The 16,874-nt window shown below is 45.0% G+C and overlaps 1 protein-coding gene across 1 annotated transcript in view; it reads right to left on the reverse strand.

Annotated features, from left to right (window-relative positions):
* The window catches only part of LOC138300331 (zona pellucida sperm-binding protein 2-like), a 358,889-nt gene that overhangs the window by 118,850 nt on the left and 223,165 nt on the right, over positions 1–16,874 (reverse strand). Inside the window, exon 14 of the mRNA XM_069239568.1 lies at positions 1,585–1,774. Within this exon, the coding sequence (XP_069095669.1) occupies positions 1,585–1,774 (190 nt within the window). The remainder of the gene's footprint in view (positions 1–1,584; positions 1,775–16,874) is intronic.

Consider the following 16,874-nt stretch of genomic DNA (forward strand, 5'->3'; position numbering starts at 1 on the left):
AGTGGGACGAAGTCCGAAGGTAAACTTTTGACCGAAGACTCCCGCTTGCTGCAGCAAAACAAGGCTCCATCGCGGTCAGCCTCAAACTTTGACTTTGCCCCGCTCTAGTGCATCCAGATGATTGGCGCTTGTAGCTTCTATGTGCTAGAAGACAATTCATGTTCATGGTTCCACTTATCCAGTTTCAATCATTTTGGTGTCATTTCAAAGATAAAACATACTCTATTTTTTTAATTGGTCTTGAATTTTTATGGTGTTTTACTTATTTACTGTTTTGTTATTTTTTAATGCTTTACACACCTGTCTCTTAAGTTAAGCCTTGTCGCCAAGCTACCAAGGGGTTGAGCGTGGATTAATTTCAGACCTGACTGGACCTAGTGGGGGACCGAGAAAGGGCTAGTGAACGTAAAGGTATATTGCTTTTGTCAATCAGCCATTATGGCAAAAAGTTAGATGAAAATGTCACAAATTCCCATTTTGTTTCCTACTGATTTTCTATATTTCATTATTTCAACAGTTTTCATTGGAAAAAAATCTTAAAGGATATATACATATGACCCCTTGCTGAATTGGGAATTGTCAAAAATCTGCATTTTTTGTGGATCACCCAAGGGTTTCACACGGGTTTTCACCACAAACGAAGTAGGTTGGGAGCACAAAAAAGGCCTAGAAAAATGCCAAAACCAGTACAAAATTAGGTTTTGCTTCAGCTCTGAATGTTCCAGAAATCAGTGAAGAGGATGACTTTAGTACAGTAAACCATTCATGAGTGCCATTTTGAGAAAGAAATAAAAAAAATAAAAAAATAAACTTATCTGGAGCACTTTTTCCCTTTTTTTTTTTTTTACTCAACATTTTGCTTATTTTCTTCAACCATCCAGGAGAATTCACAAACCTTGGGTACCTTTAGAATTCCCAGGATGTCTACCCCAAAAATAGCCAAAAATGGGCTTAGCATTGAAAGATTTAATACATTTCAATAACTATAACAGAACTACATTTGACAATCAAATAGGACATTTAAAACTTTTTTAGAAATTCATTATTGCTAATAATCATTAAGTATAATCATTTGTTTTGATTTCATATTTTCCCATGATGCTAGTTAAAGTTTTAGGGGTATATACCACATCACATTTGATTACTAGCCCACAGTGAATGTACCTCAATATAGGCTATCCGTGCACCACTTTATAGTTAACTTGTTAAGATTTCAATTAACAAAATGCAAAGTTTGTCACATATCGAAACTGACTTCAAAAGAAGCAACATTTCAGCTATATCAACTGCATAGTATTGGATTTGCCAAGTACGTATATGGCATCCAAAACTATATCCATACAGATCTTAATTGCCTCAAAAGACAGACATGAATTTAAGAATAAGGTGTAATCTGTATTCATTCCATGGCTGAAAGTTAACATTATCATCAAACTGAACCACCCTCTGTACAGAAGGTACTCGGGAATTTCAAGCTCAGCTTGCCTCTAACTCAGAAAATGAGGCTGTGCAAATGGGCCATGTTTTCTGAAAGACAGCACAAACTCCGAAGGCTTATAACTTGAGCTGACATTTTGTACCTACCCATCCACTATTATATCCCAGCGAGGTTTTGAAGTAGGGTCCAGCGAAGACGTCGCCCAGCAATCATTCAACTTCAATTCAATATTTGGATCATGATGATTCAGCAGCTGTACCTCCAGGAAAATTGGTTGGCCCAAAATCTTAGTTACAGGATACTGGCTTTCACTGTAAGCTTGTGTAAATGAGCGATCTGGAAAAAGAGGAAGAATGTTTCTGAAAGGGAGCATAGTCCCAACATAAAATTTATTACGAACTTATTTATAATCAGTAAAATATACAAAAAAAGACAAAACAATCAAGGACAATATATTTCCAGAGCCTGAGATTCTAAGCCAAGACTATATATCAAATAGGAGTTAAATGATTTAACCAAGCATTACTCATTCCAAGCAGTTCTCTGCTTTTGGTTGCTAGTGTAGACCTATAGATTTCTGGATGTAGACTGAAGCAGCTGGTTCTAAAAAGGGAAAAACGTTTACAAAAATAAAATGTGATGCAGAGGAGTGGCAGAGTACTGAGGTAAGGGTGGAAATGCAACAGTGGTGAGGGGAGGTTAAAAGGGGTATGCCGTGTAGCAGCAGCTAAGGAGGGAGGAGAGGTGATGTTGCATAGGGAGAGCGAGTGCAACAGAAAGCAGTCTGTGACATCACCATTTTGCTGCTTGACAGCTTGCTGCCTGAGGCCCTCCATTATGGGACAGGTTTGCTATGCTAGACTCAGCTTTTCCCTGGCAGGCCCCCCTGCACCCAATAGCTCCACTGTATCAGCTTCCATCTCCTCTGGTGAAGGTTCTGCAAATTACTCTTCCTCAAAAGGGGAATCATCTGTGGAGGGCGGGATAGTGGACAAGGGTTCACCCTTCCTACCCCTAGTTTTTGGGAGCACTTGGTCCATTGTTCCAGGATTCAAGTTTCCCTGTCCTCTTTGCTTCTTGGCCTGAGCCATGGTAAGAGCAAAGATATGCCCAGCAATGCCCAGCATTGCTGCATGGGCCTCCAACTCCACTTCAGCCCATACTGAATTCTCCAAATCATTGCCTAGCAGACATTCTACAGGTAACTCAGTGGCTACCACAACTTTCTTTGGACCAGTAAACCCCCCCCCCCCTCACCAATTAAGAATCACAACAGCCATGGGGTGGCTTACAGTGTTGCTATGGGAGTCTGTCACTTGGTACTGTCGACCAAGTAGGTGCTGCTCAGGGGCAACCAGTTTGTCCATCACCATGGTGACACTGGCACCTGTGTGCCTGAAGGCCTCAACCTGAACACCATTAATCAGGGGTAGCTGCTTGTACTTATCTATATTAAGGGGACAAGCAACTAAAGTGGCTATAGATCGAAGCCACCATCAGAGACCAAAACGACCTCTGTGATCTTCCTAACTAGACCAACCCCAACTACATTACCAATGGTGAGCCCAGCTACACTGACTGGCTATTAGTAGTGCTCTTCCCACCACCACTGCTATTGCTAGGGGGACTAGTAGTTGCAGTTGAGGTTGTGGTGGTGGGAGACAATGACTCATTTGTGTAGAGCCAAAGGCCATTGGGCAACTAACACCAAGGTTTCTTATCTTTGTGAGAAGAGGATTTAGACCCACCACCCCAGAGGATTTTTGTGGGCCTGATGAATTTTTATCTTTGCTCCCTCCCTTGTCGTGTGACTTACCATTCTTCTTGCCATCCTGGTCACCCCCCTGTATTAACTTTTCTGTTCACCCTTGTTCTGACCCATTTGTCTGCCTTCTTTCCTAATTCTTGGGGACAGGTCAGATCTAAGTCCACAATTTACTGATGCGACAAGTCAGACAATTATTCAAGATAGGCTCTCAGAATCAAGTTGTATAGGCTTTCATAATCAGTCACCTTACTGCCATGTAACCAACCTTCCAGAACCTTTACAGAACAGTCTACAAATTCTGTCCAGTCCTGCGATGACTCCTTTCTGGTCTCTCTGAACTTAAGCCTATACTGTTCCGTGGTTAAGCCCAGACCATCTTCGAGTGCATTTTTAAGAATTTGGTAATTATCTGCATCCTCCTCTGACAATAAGAAGTCTGTCTCTCCCCTTACAAGAGAAGGATAACCAAAGGATAGCAGCCCACTGTACATGAGGGACCCTCTGAACTTTACCGGCCCTCTCAAGTGCAGCAAACCACTTGTTGATGTAATCACCATCATTATAAGGAGGGACAACTTTGTGCAGATTCCTAGAATCAAATGAAGGTTCTGTAACATTTGTATTTCTAAAACTGCTGCTGCCACCATGGGGAACTAACCCCAAACCCTGCCTTTTTCTCCACAGCCAGGGATTCCCTGTCTAAGGCAAACTTGCTGCATTAGCTTCAGTCTGGCCTCCTCTAATCTCCGCATTCCCAGTTCCCTATCTAGGGACTGGCCCTCAGGGTCAGAATTATGTGAAGCCTCTGAAACAGAGGTAACATGAGTGTGCAGAGGCAGACCTATCTGTAACAGGGGCCACTCTAGTGACCTGGCCTCTAGGGGTGACAGGAGCCCTACTTGTGTGAACCCTTCCCACTACCAGTTATAGTAGGGGGCTTCTTGACAGATCAGTCTCTGGAAGTACCCTCCCCGGGATTGTCATTCTGCTCCTCTGAGCCTTCCTGGTTGAAGTTATCCTACACCTCTTTCCCTGTCTGATCTAGACCAGTGCTGAGTCCCTGGTCATCTTGGAGGAGACTATTTAAGAGGAACTCCTTATTGGGGTTCTTCCCAATCCCTAAACTTCTTTCAATACAGATATCCCTCAAACTTTTAAAGTTTTGCTTCTCATAGGTAGTCTTGACAACTTTAGGGGTAGCTTAAATAGAGGAATTATTGAAAGAAAAAAAAGTTTTGGAAAGGGAGTGAAAAGTTAGTAGAATAACAGAGCTAACTTTTCAGAGAAAAGAAGAAAACTTTTCAGAACTTTGTAAAAAACTTTTGCAAAGTTAAACAGAACTTTTAGAAAGTTCTGTAATTGTTTCTAGGTATAGTGTTAGAAATGGGGTTTCTGGTTGGCTAGGGTATTCACCTCAGCCAGGCAGAACCCACCCACTCTAGACAGGGCAAGGGAGTTACATGTCAAAGTTAACCCCTGCCCACCCCCTTGGTAGCTTGGCACGAGCAGTCAGGCCTATCCCAGAGGCAATGTGTAAAGCGTTTGCACAACACATGACACACGCAACGCACTATCCCCATCACAAAGGAAACTCAACACCAGGTTATATGAAAATATACTGTATTGTACACAATCCAATTATTAGACCAAACATCACTTATCAGTAGTGTCCTACTACCTTAGCAGTTGTCAGAACGTTACACATTAGTTACTCTGCAAACTAGCAGTAGCCACATATAACACAGGTTACTCCGTATTCTGCAACATAAGCAGTAGTCAGGAAACACGTTTTTACACCAAAGCACTTGTCATAAGAATATCCTAAAATCCCATATTAGGAACATTAGAAAACATGCCAAGTCATAAAAACATCAGCATGTTATGCCCATAAAAGGAACATTTGCATACACATATGGAGTCATCCTAAACAGGTACGCAATATATGAATCAGCAAAGTCTCTAGAAAGAACTTAGATTATAAAGATTGTTCCTCTTGGAAATACCTGTAGAAGCTGAAGGCACCTCCAGGGCCTGAACGATGAAAACATGGGGCCCCCGGCGCTCCCCGCTGCCAAATGGGGGCCTCTAAACTCAGGCAGAGGGGGTGCACCCCCCTCTGTACTACTGACGGGCCCCTCTGGGGGCCCACAATCACTGGGGGTCCCCCCCAGGCCTCTAGCAGCCCTCACACCTCTGGCTTGTGATGGGCCCCTCCTGGGGCCCGTGATCTCTAGGGGTCCCCTCCAGGCCTGCGCTGGCCCTCCAATGCAGGGGGGGGGGGGGGACCACAGAAATGGCACTGGCTCACAAGGGGCCAGAAAAGGGCACCTGCAGCGCGGGGAAGCTTCTGGCGAGGCTGCCGCCCCACCCGCAGTCAGACAGAGCCCTTCTGGGCTCGGCAGGGCAAGGAGAGGCTTCCTCCTTTCCTGCCTGCCATCGACCAGGCCAGGGTCTTCTGGTGCCCCAGGGTCGCTCCACGGAGCGAACCTCGCCCCCCTGGGCACCAATAGGAGCACACTTGCTCCTGTTTCCAGAAAAAGGAGTTCCTTCGTCACCCGGGGGCCATGTGAAGCGCACTTCACTCAAGCTTCGGTCATACAGCCTAGGCATCAGATTAAGTCTGGGTCGCAGCGGTGAATCTCCTACGGCACAATGGTGCTGGGGCAATGAGGATGTAGTGCTGTTCCCAAGCGCCAATTCCAGAAAAGGTGACATGCTTTTCCACAGCACTAGTTTTGGACACTTACTGAAGCACTCATGCTTAGGATCGTTACAGGGGTCAGGGGCCACAGCACCCTGCCCCTGGGGTTGGGGGGGGGGGGGGGGGGAACAAGAGTCAAAGGAAAAAGGCCCACAGGTGGAGGGGTCCAGCAACAGGCCAGCACATAGGATGCAAGCAGGTGGCAAGTCCTAGTGACCAAGCAGGTCACAGGTCAGCACAGCAGCAGCAGTCCATGGCGGGTTCCTGGTGAGTCCTTTCAGCCTTTTGTATCCAGTTCCAAAATGATTCAAAGAGTCTCCAAATTGTGGGGAAAATTCCCCTGTACTTCTATTCAGTCCTTAGTGAATTACACTGGTTGGAGGGGGGGGGGGGGGGGTTCCAATTGGGTCTGGAAGTGCCCCCTCTATCCTCCAGCACAACCTCCAATCAGTGGGGGGTAAATGACCCTATTGTGAGAGGCCAGGGCACAGCCTTTACAAATGTAGGTGTGCCCTGCCTCTCCCTTCTCAGCCCAGTAAGACTATTCAGTATGCAGATGCAGCTCTGACACCTCTACCCTCCCTGTGTACAGGCTGTCTGAAAAGTATGCACAACGCCCCAACTGTCACTCTGCCCAGACGTGGATTGGACTCAAGCTGCAAAAACACCAGAGTCCTAAGCACAGAGAAATGCACACTTTCTAGAAGTGGCATTTCTGTAATAGTAATAAAAAAAATATTAAAAAAAATACACCCACACCAGTAAGCAGCATTTATCACCACCATAACTAAATCACACATGCCTAAGCTACCCCTCATAAATCAGACAATACCCCTTACATATAAGGCAGGGCATTTCTAATGTAATCCTATGAGAAGGCAGCACTCACAGCAGTGAGACACCAAGTTAGGCTGTTTGTCACTACCAGGACAGGCCACGCAACCTGGCACATGTCCTGCCTTCTACATACATGGCACCTTGCCCAGAGGGCTAGCTAGGGCATACGTCAGGGGTGACTTACATGTAGTAAAAAGGGGAGTTCTGGGCCTGGCAAGAAAATTTAGATGCCAGGTCCCTGTGGCAGAAAACTGCACACAGGCCCTGTGCTAGCAGGCCTGAGACAGGTTTGAAAGTCTACTTCAGTGGGTGGCGCAAGCAGCGCTGCAGGCACACTAGTAGCATTTAATTTATAGGCCCTGAGTATAGAGACACCACTGTGCAAGGGACTTACAGGTAAATTAAATATGCCAATTAGGTATAAGCCAATCAGACCAACTTTATATGGGAGAGCACATGCACTTTAGCACTGATCAGCAGTGATAATGCTCAGAGTCCTAGAGCCAACAGCGAGAGGTCAGAAAAAAAAAATAGGAGGCAGGAGGCAAAAGGACCGGGGATGACCCTGCATGAGGAAAAAAGTCCAACATATACTATGTATGCTCTAAGTATTGGAGCAAGCTTTTCTTGTGAAAAGCACAGGTAAAGTGGTAAAGCAATTGCAAGTACTTATCCCAACGCTGCACCACCAATGTAGGAGGCTGGTCTGGTTTGTAGTGGGTACCTTGGGTACTTACACCTTATACCAGGTCCAGTTATCCCTTATTAGTGAAATGTAGTAGTGTTCTAGCAGCTTAGGCTGATAGAGGTACCTATAGCAGAGCAGCTTAGGCTGAACTAGGAGACCTGCAAAGCTCATGCAATACCACTTCTAGTTACACAGTACTTACACAAGTAAAGGCAATACTCTGTTACCAAAAATAAAGGTATTTATTTGGGTGACTGTACCAAAAATATCTTAGAGACAATACTCCTTCTGGAGGTAAGTATTATACACAATAGACACCAAAATTAGACAAGTAAATTGTCCTAAAACAATGCAAACAATTAGGAAATGCTATAGAATGCAATGGGAGAAAATAGGTCTAGGGGCAACACAAATCATACTAAGTGGAATGTGAATCACGAATTCTCCCCTAGACAAGTGTAGTGTGTGCAGAATCGCTGGGAGAGTAAGAATACAGTAAAGGTAAGTAAATTACCCCTCGGCCCAGAAAAGCAGGAGTAAAGTACTACAAGTTTCCTTAGGACAAACTACACCTCCTGATTGGGATCTTGCAGCAACCAACCAAGTCTGCGAACAACAACTGCTGGATTCTTGGACCTGAAGACCTGCAAAGGAAGGGGACCAAGTCCAGAAGTCAAAAGAAGTTCCAGGAAGTACAGGAGCCCCTGCCAACCCAGAAGAGGGTGCAAAAGAAGAGTCCCTGGTTAGTCAGACTGCAGGCATGCACCCTAGGAAAATGCCAGCAGGTTCCCACATTATACAAAGGATGTTCCATGGCATGAAGATCGTTGCAGACATGATCTCATGTTGGAGGTCACCAACACGCCTTGGCTATGACAAAAGTGCATTTTGCGTCAAAATGGTGCTGGATGGACCCAGGAGGGACCGGAGGGCCTCAACTCTGTGTGGAAGAAGAGGGGGCTCTCAGCATTTTAGAGAGCCCTCAGGATGCCAGCCAGCACCCCCAGGAGTCGCAGGATCCAGGGACAAAGGAAGTGGAAAATGCAGTGGATGCAGCACAACAAATGGTCCTGCGACGCTCACTCAGCGAGTTGCGTCACAGGATGGAGTACTGGGGACCTGGGCCAGGCTGTGCACAAAGGAATTTTGCAAATAGTGAACAGAGGCCTCAGGAGGTGACGACACCGCAGTACAAAGGGGTACAGTCGCTCTCAGGGAAGGCAAGGTCTTACTTCCTCCAAATTGTCTCAGCAGGACCTCAGGACAGAATGCCGATGATGCCCACCCTCTGTGTCCTTAGGAGCACACTCGTCGCTGTCAGAGGAGTCCAAGGGTAACGTAGTCTTGGAAGGTGCCTGCTGGAGCAGGGAAGTGACTCCGTCACCCCACAGGAGATTATCGCCTTTCTGGTGCGGGATGAAGACGGAGTCCTCAGAGCGTGCACACCCTGGAAACGGTTTCAGTTGCTGACTTGGAGCTGAGGTTGCGGAAGAAAAGTATCCCTTGTAGACACTTTGTTGCAGTTACAGCGTTTATTGGAGCAGGCTGCGGTTGATCCGAGGTCAGAGGATGCTGAAGTAGTTGCAGAGGATTCCTGAAGGAAACTTGCTAGCAGAATATGAAGAGAACCCACAGGAGAGACTCTAAATAGACCTGAGAGGGGGAATTGGCTACCTTACCAGGTATGGACCTCTCAGGAGGTGTTTGACATCACCTGCTGTCACTGGCCACTCAGAGCCCTCCAGAGTGCCCCCACACCTTGCAAAGCAAGATGGCTGAAGTCTGGAACATACTGGAGGAGCTCTGGGCACCACCCCTGGGGTGGTGATAGACAGGGGAGTGGTCACTCCCCTTTCCTTTGTCCAGTTTCATGCCAGAGCAGGGGACAAGGGGTCCCTGAATCGGTGTAGACTGGTTCATGCAAAGAGGGCAACACCTGTGCCCCTCAAAGCATTTCCAGAGGCTGGGATAGGGTACCCCTCCCCAGCCTGTAACACCTATTTCCAAAGGGAGAGGGTGTAACCCTCTGCTCTCAGGAAATGCTTTGTTCTGCCTTCTTGGGACTGGGCTGCCCAGACCACAGGAGGGTAGAACCCAGTCTGTGAGGTGGCAGCAGCTGCAGTGCAAGCCTCAGAGCTGGTTTGGCAGTATTGGGGGTCCATGGTGGAGCCCCTAGGATGCATGGAATTGGCTCCACAATACCAGATCTGGAATGGGGGGACAATTCCATGAACTTACAGGTTACATGGCCATATTCAGAGTTACCATTGTGAAGCTACATATAGGTATTGACCTATATGCAGTGCACGCGTATAATGGCGTCACTGCTCTCAGTCCCCGGAAATAGCCCTGAACTATGTGGGGGCACCTTTGCTAGTGCAAGGGTGCCCTCACACTTATAAGTCACCTGTCTCACCTTCACTTGCTGAAGGTTAGGTGCAAAGTTATTAAGTTACTTAAGTGCAGTGAAAATGGCTGTGAAATAGTATGTGCAAAATTTCACGCAGTCTGCAATGGCAGTCCTGTGTAAGGGTTTGTCTGAGCTCCCTATGGGTGGCAAAAGAAATGCTGCAGCCCATATAGATCTCCTGGAACCCCAAAGCCCTGGGTACCTAGGTACCATTATCTAGGGACTTATAAGGGGGGGTTCAGTGTGCCAATATAAGTTGGTAAATTAAGTCACTGGCCTACAGTGACAAATTTTAAAGCAGAGAGCATAAGCACTGAGGTTCTGATTAGCAGGGCCTCAGTGACAGTTAAGCACTACACAGACACATTAGGCCATAAACTATGATCACGGGGTCCTGACCAGCAGGATCCCAGTGAGATAGGCAAAAACACATACAGGTAAAAATGGGGGTAACATGCCAAGGAAGATGGTACTTTCCAACAGTGGTTATAAAATAAGTCCGGGAGGTGTAGAGCAGGAGCTGGGGGAACAAACGACCAAGAACGAGCAGAGGGGAAAGCACCACGACGGAGCAAGCAAGAAAACATGCACTTGACTACGGAAATTTTAAGTAGAAAGAATCTCCTTAAATAGGAGGTAAAAAAACAAGTCATCAAATCAAAAGAATGGTAAGGAAGCTATGCTGCGGGGGAGGGACTAGCAGGAAAAAGGAACCACTGAAGTAAACACAAGTGACAAAAAAGCCAGCAAATGGAAAGCTGCAAGCTGTTCCAAGGCTCCCTGTTGCCACCTTAAGTTTTTGGAACTGTCCTCAAGATGTCTTTCGCCAACAGCCTGCTAAAAGGGGTTGGTAGGCAGAACCTAAAAAGGAAGAGTCGTGTAATAAAATATTCCCCCTCTTTCCAAGCATACCGTTTTTTTTTTTCCTGTGCGATTGTGGCATGTTAGTAATGTCCTGCTAAAAAGCCTAGATTTAACCTTCAATATATGCTCTACAAGAACTTTACACTGCATTACAGATTAGGAAATCAAAGCAGCTCGAGACTGAGGGAAACCTATATCAATTTATATGCATTCTGTAAAGCCACGTAAGGTAATTATTGATTCTAGATGTTATACTTTGTGTCGTACAATTTAGAGATGACCATGTCTATATTACAATGCCACAGAAAAACTGACGCCTGGTAGTAAAAAAAAAAGTGCCAAGTACAACACATTTCTAACCCTTAAATTTTAAAGATTTGGCAAGTGCATACAGCATTAAAAGCTGGTATCTGGGTCATCTTGCACTTACAGCTCTCTCTAGCACAGCATGGGTTTAGTTCAATTTACAAGCAGAGAAATCGGAGTTAGCAATTTCCAGAAAGATTATAGAATGGATGTCTAGGAAACTTACATTTTTAACCCATTTTACATTTACTTAGGTAAAAGAGGGTGGAGTCCTCGATATTAGTGCGTGACGGACAGTTGGTTCGGAAATTCGAAAAAAAGCGGGACGAATGAGCATATGGTAATGTATATAAAAGGCAGAAATGCGAGGCTGACAGACCGATAACTTTTTTTAGTTGCGGTATATTCGTGTTTTCCTTGTTTATTGTATATAAAAATGAAGGAAGGATTTTGAACAAATACGTTGGACACTTGCCGATTTTGTCTTTGTGGAAATGCACAGCGACTGCGGTCCTTTCTATCCCAGATAATTTTGGGATTCGAGATTTGTGGTGTTAATGGCCGGCCTAGCCAGGGACCTGCACCACCAGGAACACATACTATAGACGCCTAAAACAGGGCAGCTGTGTTTTGACATTTTTAATCCAGCAGAAGTGAAGGATTTCCTTAGCAGGGCTGTTCAGCAGGGGCATTCTACACATGTTGCCAAACCTTAGTAATGCAGGCTCAGCCAAGGTGTGCCGAATTAATTGTGAGCTGTGCAACGAAAGTGATGTTCTCAGATTAATGATTTGAAAAACAGTTATCAAAGTTGGGTGCGAGAAGAGGGCTTGCTTGAGATTGTTCTCACATTTTAACGTGCCTTATGCAATTTGAGGTTCTCCCACCCAGAAAAGTGAATGATCTTTGCACTGCCTCTAAAGAATTAAATAATGTCCTGTAATGATCCAAACCCTCTGTAAATGTTTAACAGAGTTAATACTTTTGAATGGGTGACTGAGGAGTACAGAATGACATCTAAGCACTGTTTAGTTGTAGACTTATTTTAGTGCACTGATGCAAAGTACCCTGATTTGGTGACAGGTAATTGATAGAATCCTCTTGGAAAGCACTGTTAAGGCCAACCCTTTTGTGAACTGCTAGAATAGGACAGTGCCTTGGAAGACCCATTGTTATGGTGACTTCGATATAAGATGCAGTTTTTGGGCAAAGTTAGCCTTCGAGTATGAGTCATGATCGCTGATACCGTGCACCCCAGCTCCGAGTTTTCAGAGGGATGACAAAATCATAAATAGGTCTTCTAGGAGGCCAAAGTTTCTAAGGGAAAGAAACCCAAGATGCATGACTAGGCCTCAGTTTGAGTCTGATTTAACAATCAGCTATCCATTTCTATCAAGGTGGTTCAGTTTATATGTCACCTTTAGAGTAATCAATGGGCAACGATCATTAAACTATATAGTTTTGTCCTCAAGCAGACTGTTTACTGCGCATGAAGACAGTGAGAAGTGAATTTGGATGAATCTTTGCTTCAGGATAGTTAAGTCAGTGTATTTTATTAATTTTAAGGGATTTTGTGTACCTTTACTGTTTTTGAATTTGGGTTTTAGTGACGAAGTTAAATACAGCTCATAAAACAGTCTTTAACCATTGTCCCCTTTTACACCAGTCTTATTGTGTTTCGATAGGTAGCAGTGCCAGATTGGTTATTTTTTTGGGTACGTAACGTCTAAATTCCTTAAAATGTATGAAGCACTTAATTTTAAGCCTTCAACTAAAATAACTGCAGTGGGAATACTTCTACCATGTCCTAATTCTACTACTGCTGCTTTAAGTGCTGCAGTACATTAGTACTTAAACAGGTTAAAACAGTGCAACATTTTAAAGCCTCTTTGCAAGTTTATATTTTAGTTTCTAAAAACATTGAACGTGAACTCATTTAAATTATGGACCATAGCAAAGTGGAAATTTAGCAATTAAAAAAAATAATGTATTTTACAAATTGAGGTAACAATTGCAGCGTTCCTCCAATTAGGTCTAAAGTCATTAATAGGCAAGACCATTAATCCTGCTTGCAAAATGTAATTAGTGCATGACCTACACGACTCATTTAAATACTGGACTCTGTCTTATACGACATGCACACTGGAGGTCTGCCTTATGACTCTTAACTGACCTGCGTACAAGAGGGAGTGGGTCCAGTCCTTCAGGTCTCCTATTATGTCAGACAACAGGCTCAGCCCTCTTTCGATCTTCAGCTACAGCTGAACTCCGACGTGGTGCTTAGAGGAGACACATTCATGCCTGGCACAAGCGAGTGGATGACTCCCATTCATGCCCTAACCAATGGGGTAAACTTTCCTGGGGTGAACCCTACCCACTTTGGGCCATTTTCAAGATGACCAAAGTCTTTGACCACATTAAACATAGGCTGTGAGTGTACTATTACAATCCTAGTGTCCTCTGACATCCAACACAAAAACCTAGTTTGGAGCAGGTACTGTACCCACAACACACCTAGGGACAGAAGTTTGGTATGACAAAAGCAGAGTCCTTCAAAACAGTGAATCACAGATACTGCCTTGGCATCTTGGTCCTTCCCTTTGAGGTGGGCCACAAGGTTTAAATGGAAACCCAGCAGACTGATCAAAGAGGTTTTGACACTCAAACAGAATTTTACAATGTACTGTCAAAAAGGATGCCCACTGTCCTCACCCTGCCTATTCAGAAAAGTCATCTACTAATTCAGGTTAGCCTATTGTTTGCTCTTGGAGGACATTTCATACCAGTTCACGGCTCATAACTGGCTGGGAGAAGCTAAAGAGCCAATACAAAAAGCTCCATGAATCTCAGGCAGAGAAAATGTAACGTTCTAAAAAAAATTTACATTATTAAAAACCCAACTTCATGATTGAATTATATGTTACATGACTATTAAAACTGTTCCTAGCACCCATTCTAGAAACACAGTATTAGTATTTTAATCTTTATTTTTTCCTTTTTTTTGTACATAGCATTGTTCTGCCAAAGTAAAGCAGCTTTTGGGTGCTAGTCACTAAGGACATGTTAACATTATATTTTTACATGTCCTACTCTTCCATAATGTGCAACCTGCCAATTGGATACAAAGCCTTTGTAGGGGTGGCTTATTAATATTTAAAAGGAAGGTTTTGACCTGCCACAAAGGTTTGACAGGCCAAATAATTTTTCAAATGCTACGGTCAGGTTACAGCAGTAAGGACTGAACACCATAGTGGATGGCACAATAGGTGCTTCAGTCCACTAGTGGCATTTAATGTCCAAGCCCAGGGTAAATTTTGTACCATATACTAGGGATTTACAGGTACAATAAATACATAAATAAGGAGTAAACCACTTTGACCATTTTATAATGGTGAGAACAGGCACTATTGTCTAGCAGGAGCAAAGTTCTAAAGGCAGGAAACATGTAGGGTCCAGCAAAAAGCAAGAAATCTGTGGTGACTATACAGAAATGGCAGATACCCTTAGTCACTTAAATAATTCTATGTAAGATGGGTCTTTAGAGATTCACTCTCCATGGGCCACATGTACTAACATTACTAATAGAGATTACCAAATAGTTTTCTTTTTGCTAATCACTACTTGGTAATCCCCATTAATAATGTACTGAAGTTATATCTGGCCCTTAGTTCCTAATTAGCCATTTGTAGTGGATCACAGACCTGGCTCATGAATATTGATGAGGTATGTCACAATTTGTAATTATAACAAATATTTTTTTCCCTAGCCTCGCTAAATGCATCTTCCAAACAGTGTTTGTCTCACTCAATTTTTTTCTTTGCGCAGGAGTGCATAAGAAAGATGTTTGTTTGGCTTGTTGGGACACTTTCAGCTGTGTGAGGCAGGTGTTGACCACAGGGCCCTGTAGCCAACTGCTGTTAGACACCCTGAGGGGAGGTTAGACATTTAATTGCTGTGAAATGACAATCTGACGGAATGCATCCTGACCGGCTTATGTATCCAAGAAGAGGCTACAGTTTTACTACTACTCATCTGGAGTTGCCAGCCCCTGGGAGGTGGTGGTACCACAGGCCATAAACAGCCTGGGGGTCGGGGGGGGGGGGGGGGGAGAAGGGAGATAGTCAGAGACCTCTCTATCCCTTGGTATAATGGCCATGGGGAAGTGGCAGGCTCCAGGGCAATTTCCTAGCAAAGAGGGTCCATGCACCACCCCTTCTATTACATCAAATTCTAGCCCTGGGGAGGTGGTGGTCTGGAGGCACTTAAAGGCCTACGGGGGGGGGGGTTGCACGCCTCCCTCATTTTTATTTTAAAAAACATTAAAGCCCTGGGGATGTGGCAGTCCCTGGGACACCAAGTGCCCTTAGGGATGGGGGCCACATGCCCTCTCCCAAACCTTAATTCATATGCCCCCAAAATTGGTTTAAAAAAAATAAATTAAAAAACGGGGGAACCTCTGCTTAGCTTTTTTCCCCTCAGTTTGTCAGATTCCAGGTCACTTTTGCACAAAAAAATTGGGAGAAAAAAAGCTTTGACCAGAGATCCTGCAGATGGCCACTTGATTCTGCCATCTTGAACACAAAGTGGGCAGAGGCATCTGTGAGCATCTGAGTGGCCAGGTCAGGCATGTGACGTCACAGCCCCCTCCTGATACGTGGTCACCTTGCTAGTTGACCCATTCCCTTTCCAGGGCTATTTAGGGTCTCCCTCTTAGGTGGGTCCTCAGGTTTGATGTGCACAATTCCAGTAGGACTCATCTGCTATGTTTACTTCAACTTCTGGCCACAAACTGCAACTGAACTTCACAGGAACCTACAATCTGCTGCTCCAGCAACAAATTCGTTTTGTAACATTGTTTATCCAGCTCCTTCCAGCAACTGCAACATTTCCCCAGCTGTGCATTCTCTGAGGGGGGAAAGTCTTCAGTCTGCACCAAGAAGCAAGAAAGAATTTCCCTTGGAGTGAAGAAGTCACTTCCCTGCATCTGCAGGCACCAACTGCAATGACAGCCAGCCACGTGGATTCTCTCTCCTGTACATCTGCATGGATCCTACAACATAGATTGTGGTCTGGAGTGGTCCCCTTGGTCCCCTCTACCAGCTGACCAACTTTGGAGGTGGTGAGTCCTCGCCTCTCCTTGCAGGATGGTAACCATGTGCACCTTGACTCTTGCAGCTACCAAGGCTTGTTGGTTCTTCTTCCAAGGGATCTTCAGGCTCCGTGTAGCCCCAGCCTCCAGCACTCTTCCCTACAATGTGCGGTCTCCTGCCTGCTGTTCTGGCGATGTGGGACTCCATTCCAGGTGTGCTGAGTGAGCCTCCATAAGACCCCTGAGCCTATGGAGGCTGCATCCATGATGTCTTGCTCTCCTGACAGCTGGGGAGTTGCCTGGGACTCCCTTCCTTGGGTTGAGTCCCCTTGTACCTACCCTGTCCCCAGCAGTTCTGAAACTTCTCTTCTGCGACTCTTACCTTTGCCAAGGCTTGTTAGTTTTTCCACATCACTGATGGACTGCAACTCTTCATGCAATGTGGGACATCAACTGCATCACTTCTGGAACTCTTCCTCTGCTGCATAATAGACTCCTGGTCATCACCATCGACCTAGTCCTGCATCTCCCTCAGGGTGAATAGTGTCTCCTGCCCCATCCGGACATTTCAACTGGAACTGGACTTGGTCCCATTTGTTTGCATGTCCTCTGTCTGGATCCATCTTTTTCTTGCACCGTCGTTTCACAAAGTTTCTCTGTGGGTTTGAAAGAAAAAAAAAAAGTGGGGGTCCAACATTCGCATTCCATTTTTTGAGTATATGGCTTGGGCTCCCCCTAGGTTCACCATGGTCTATTGTTATTGGACTGTTTTC

The sequence above is a fragment of the Pleurodeles waltl genome, chromosome 6 (assembly GCF_031143425.1).
Source record: "Pleurodeles waltl isolate 20211129_DDA chromosome 6, aPleWal1.hap1.20221129, whole genome shotgun sequence".
In the NCBI taxonomy this organism is placed as follows: domain Eukaryota; kingdom Metazoa; phylum Chordata; class Amphibia; order Caudata; family Salamandridae; genus Pleurodeles; species Pleurodeles waltl.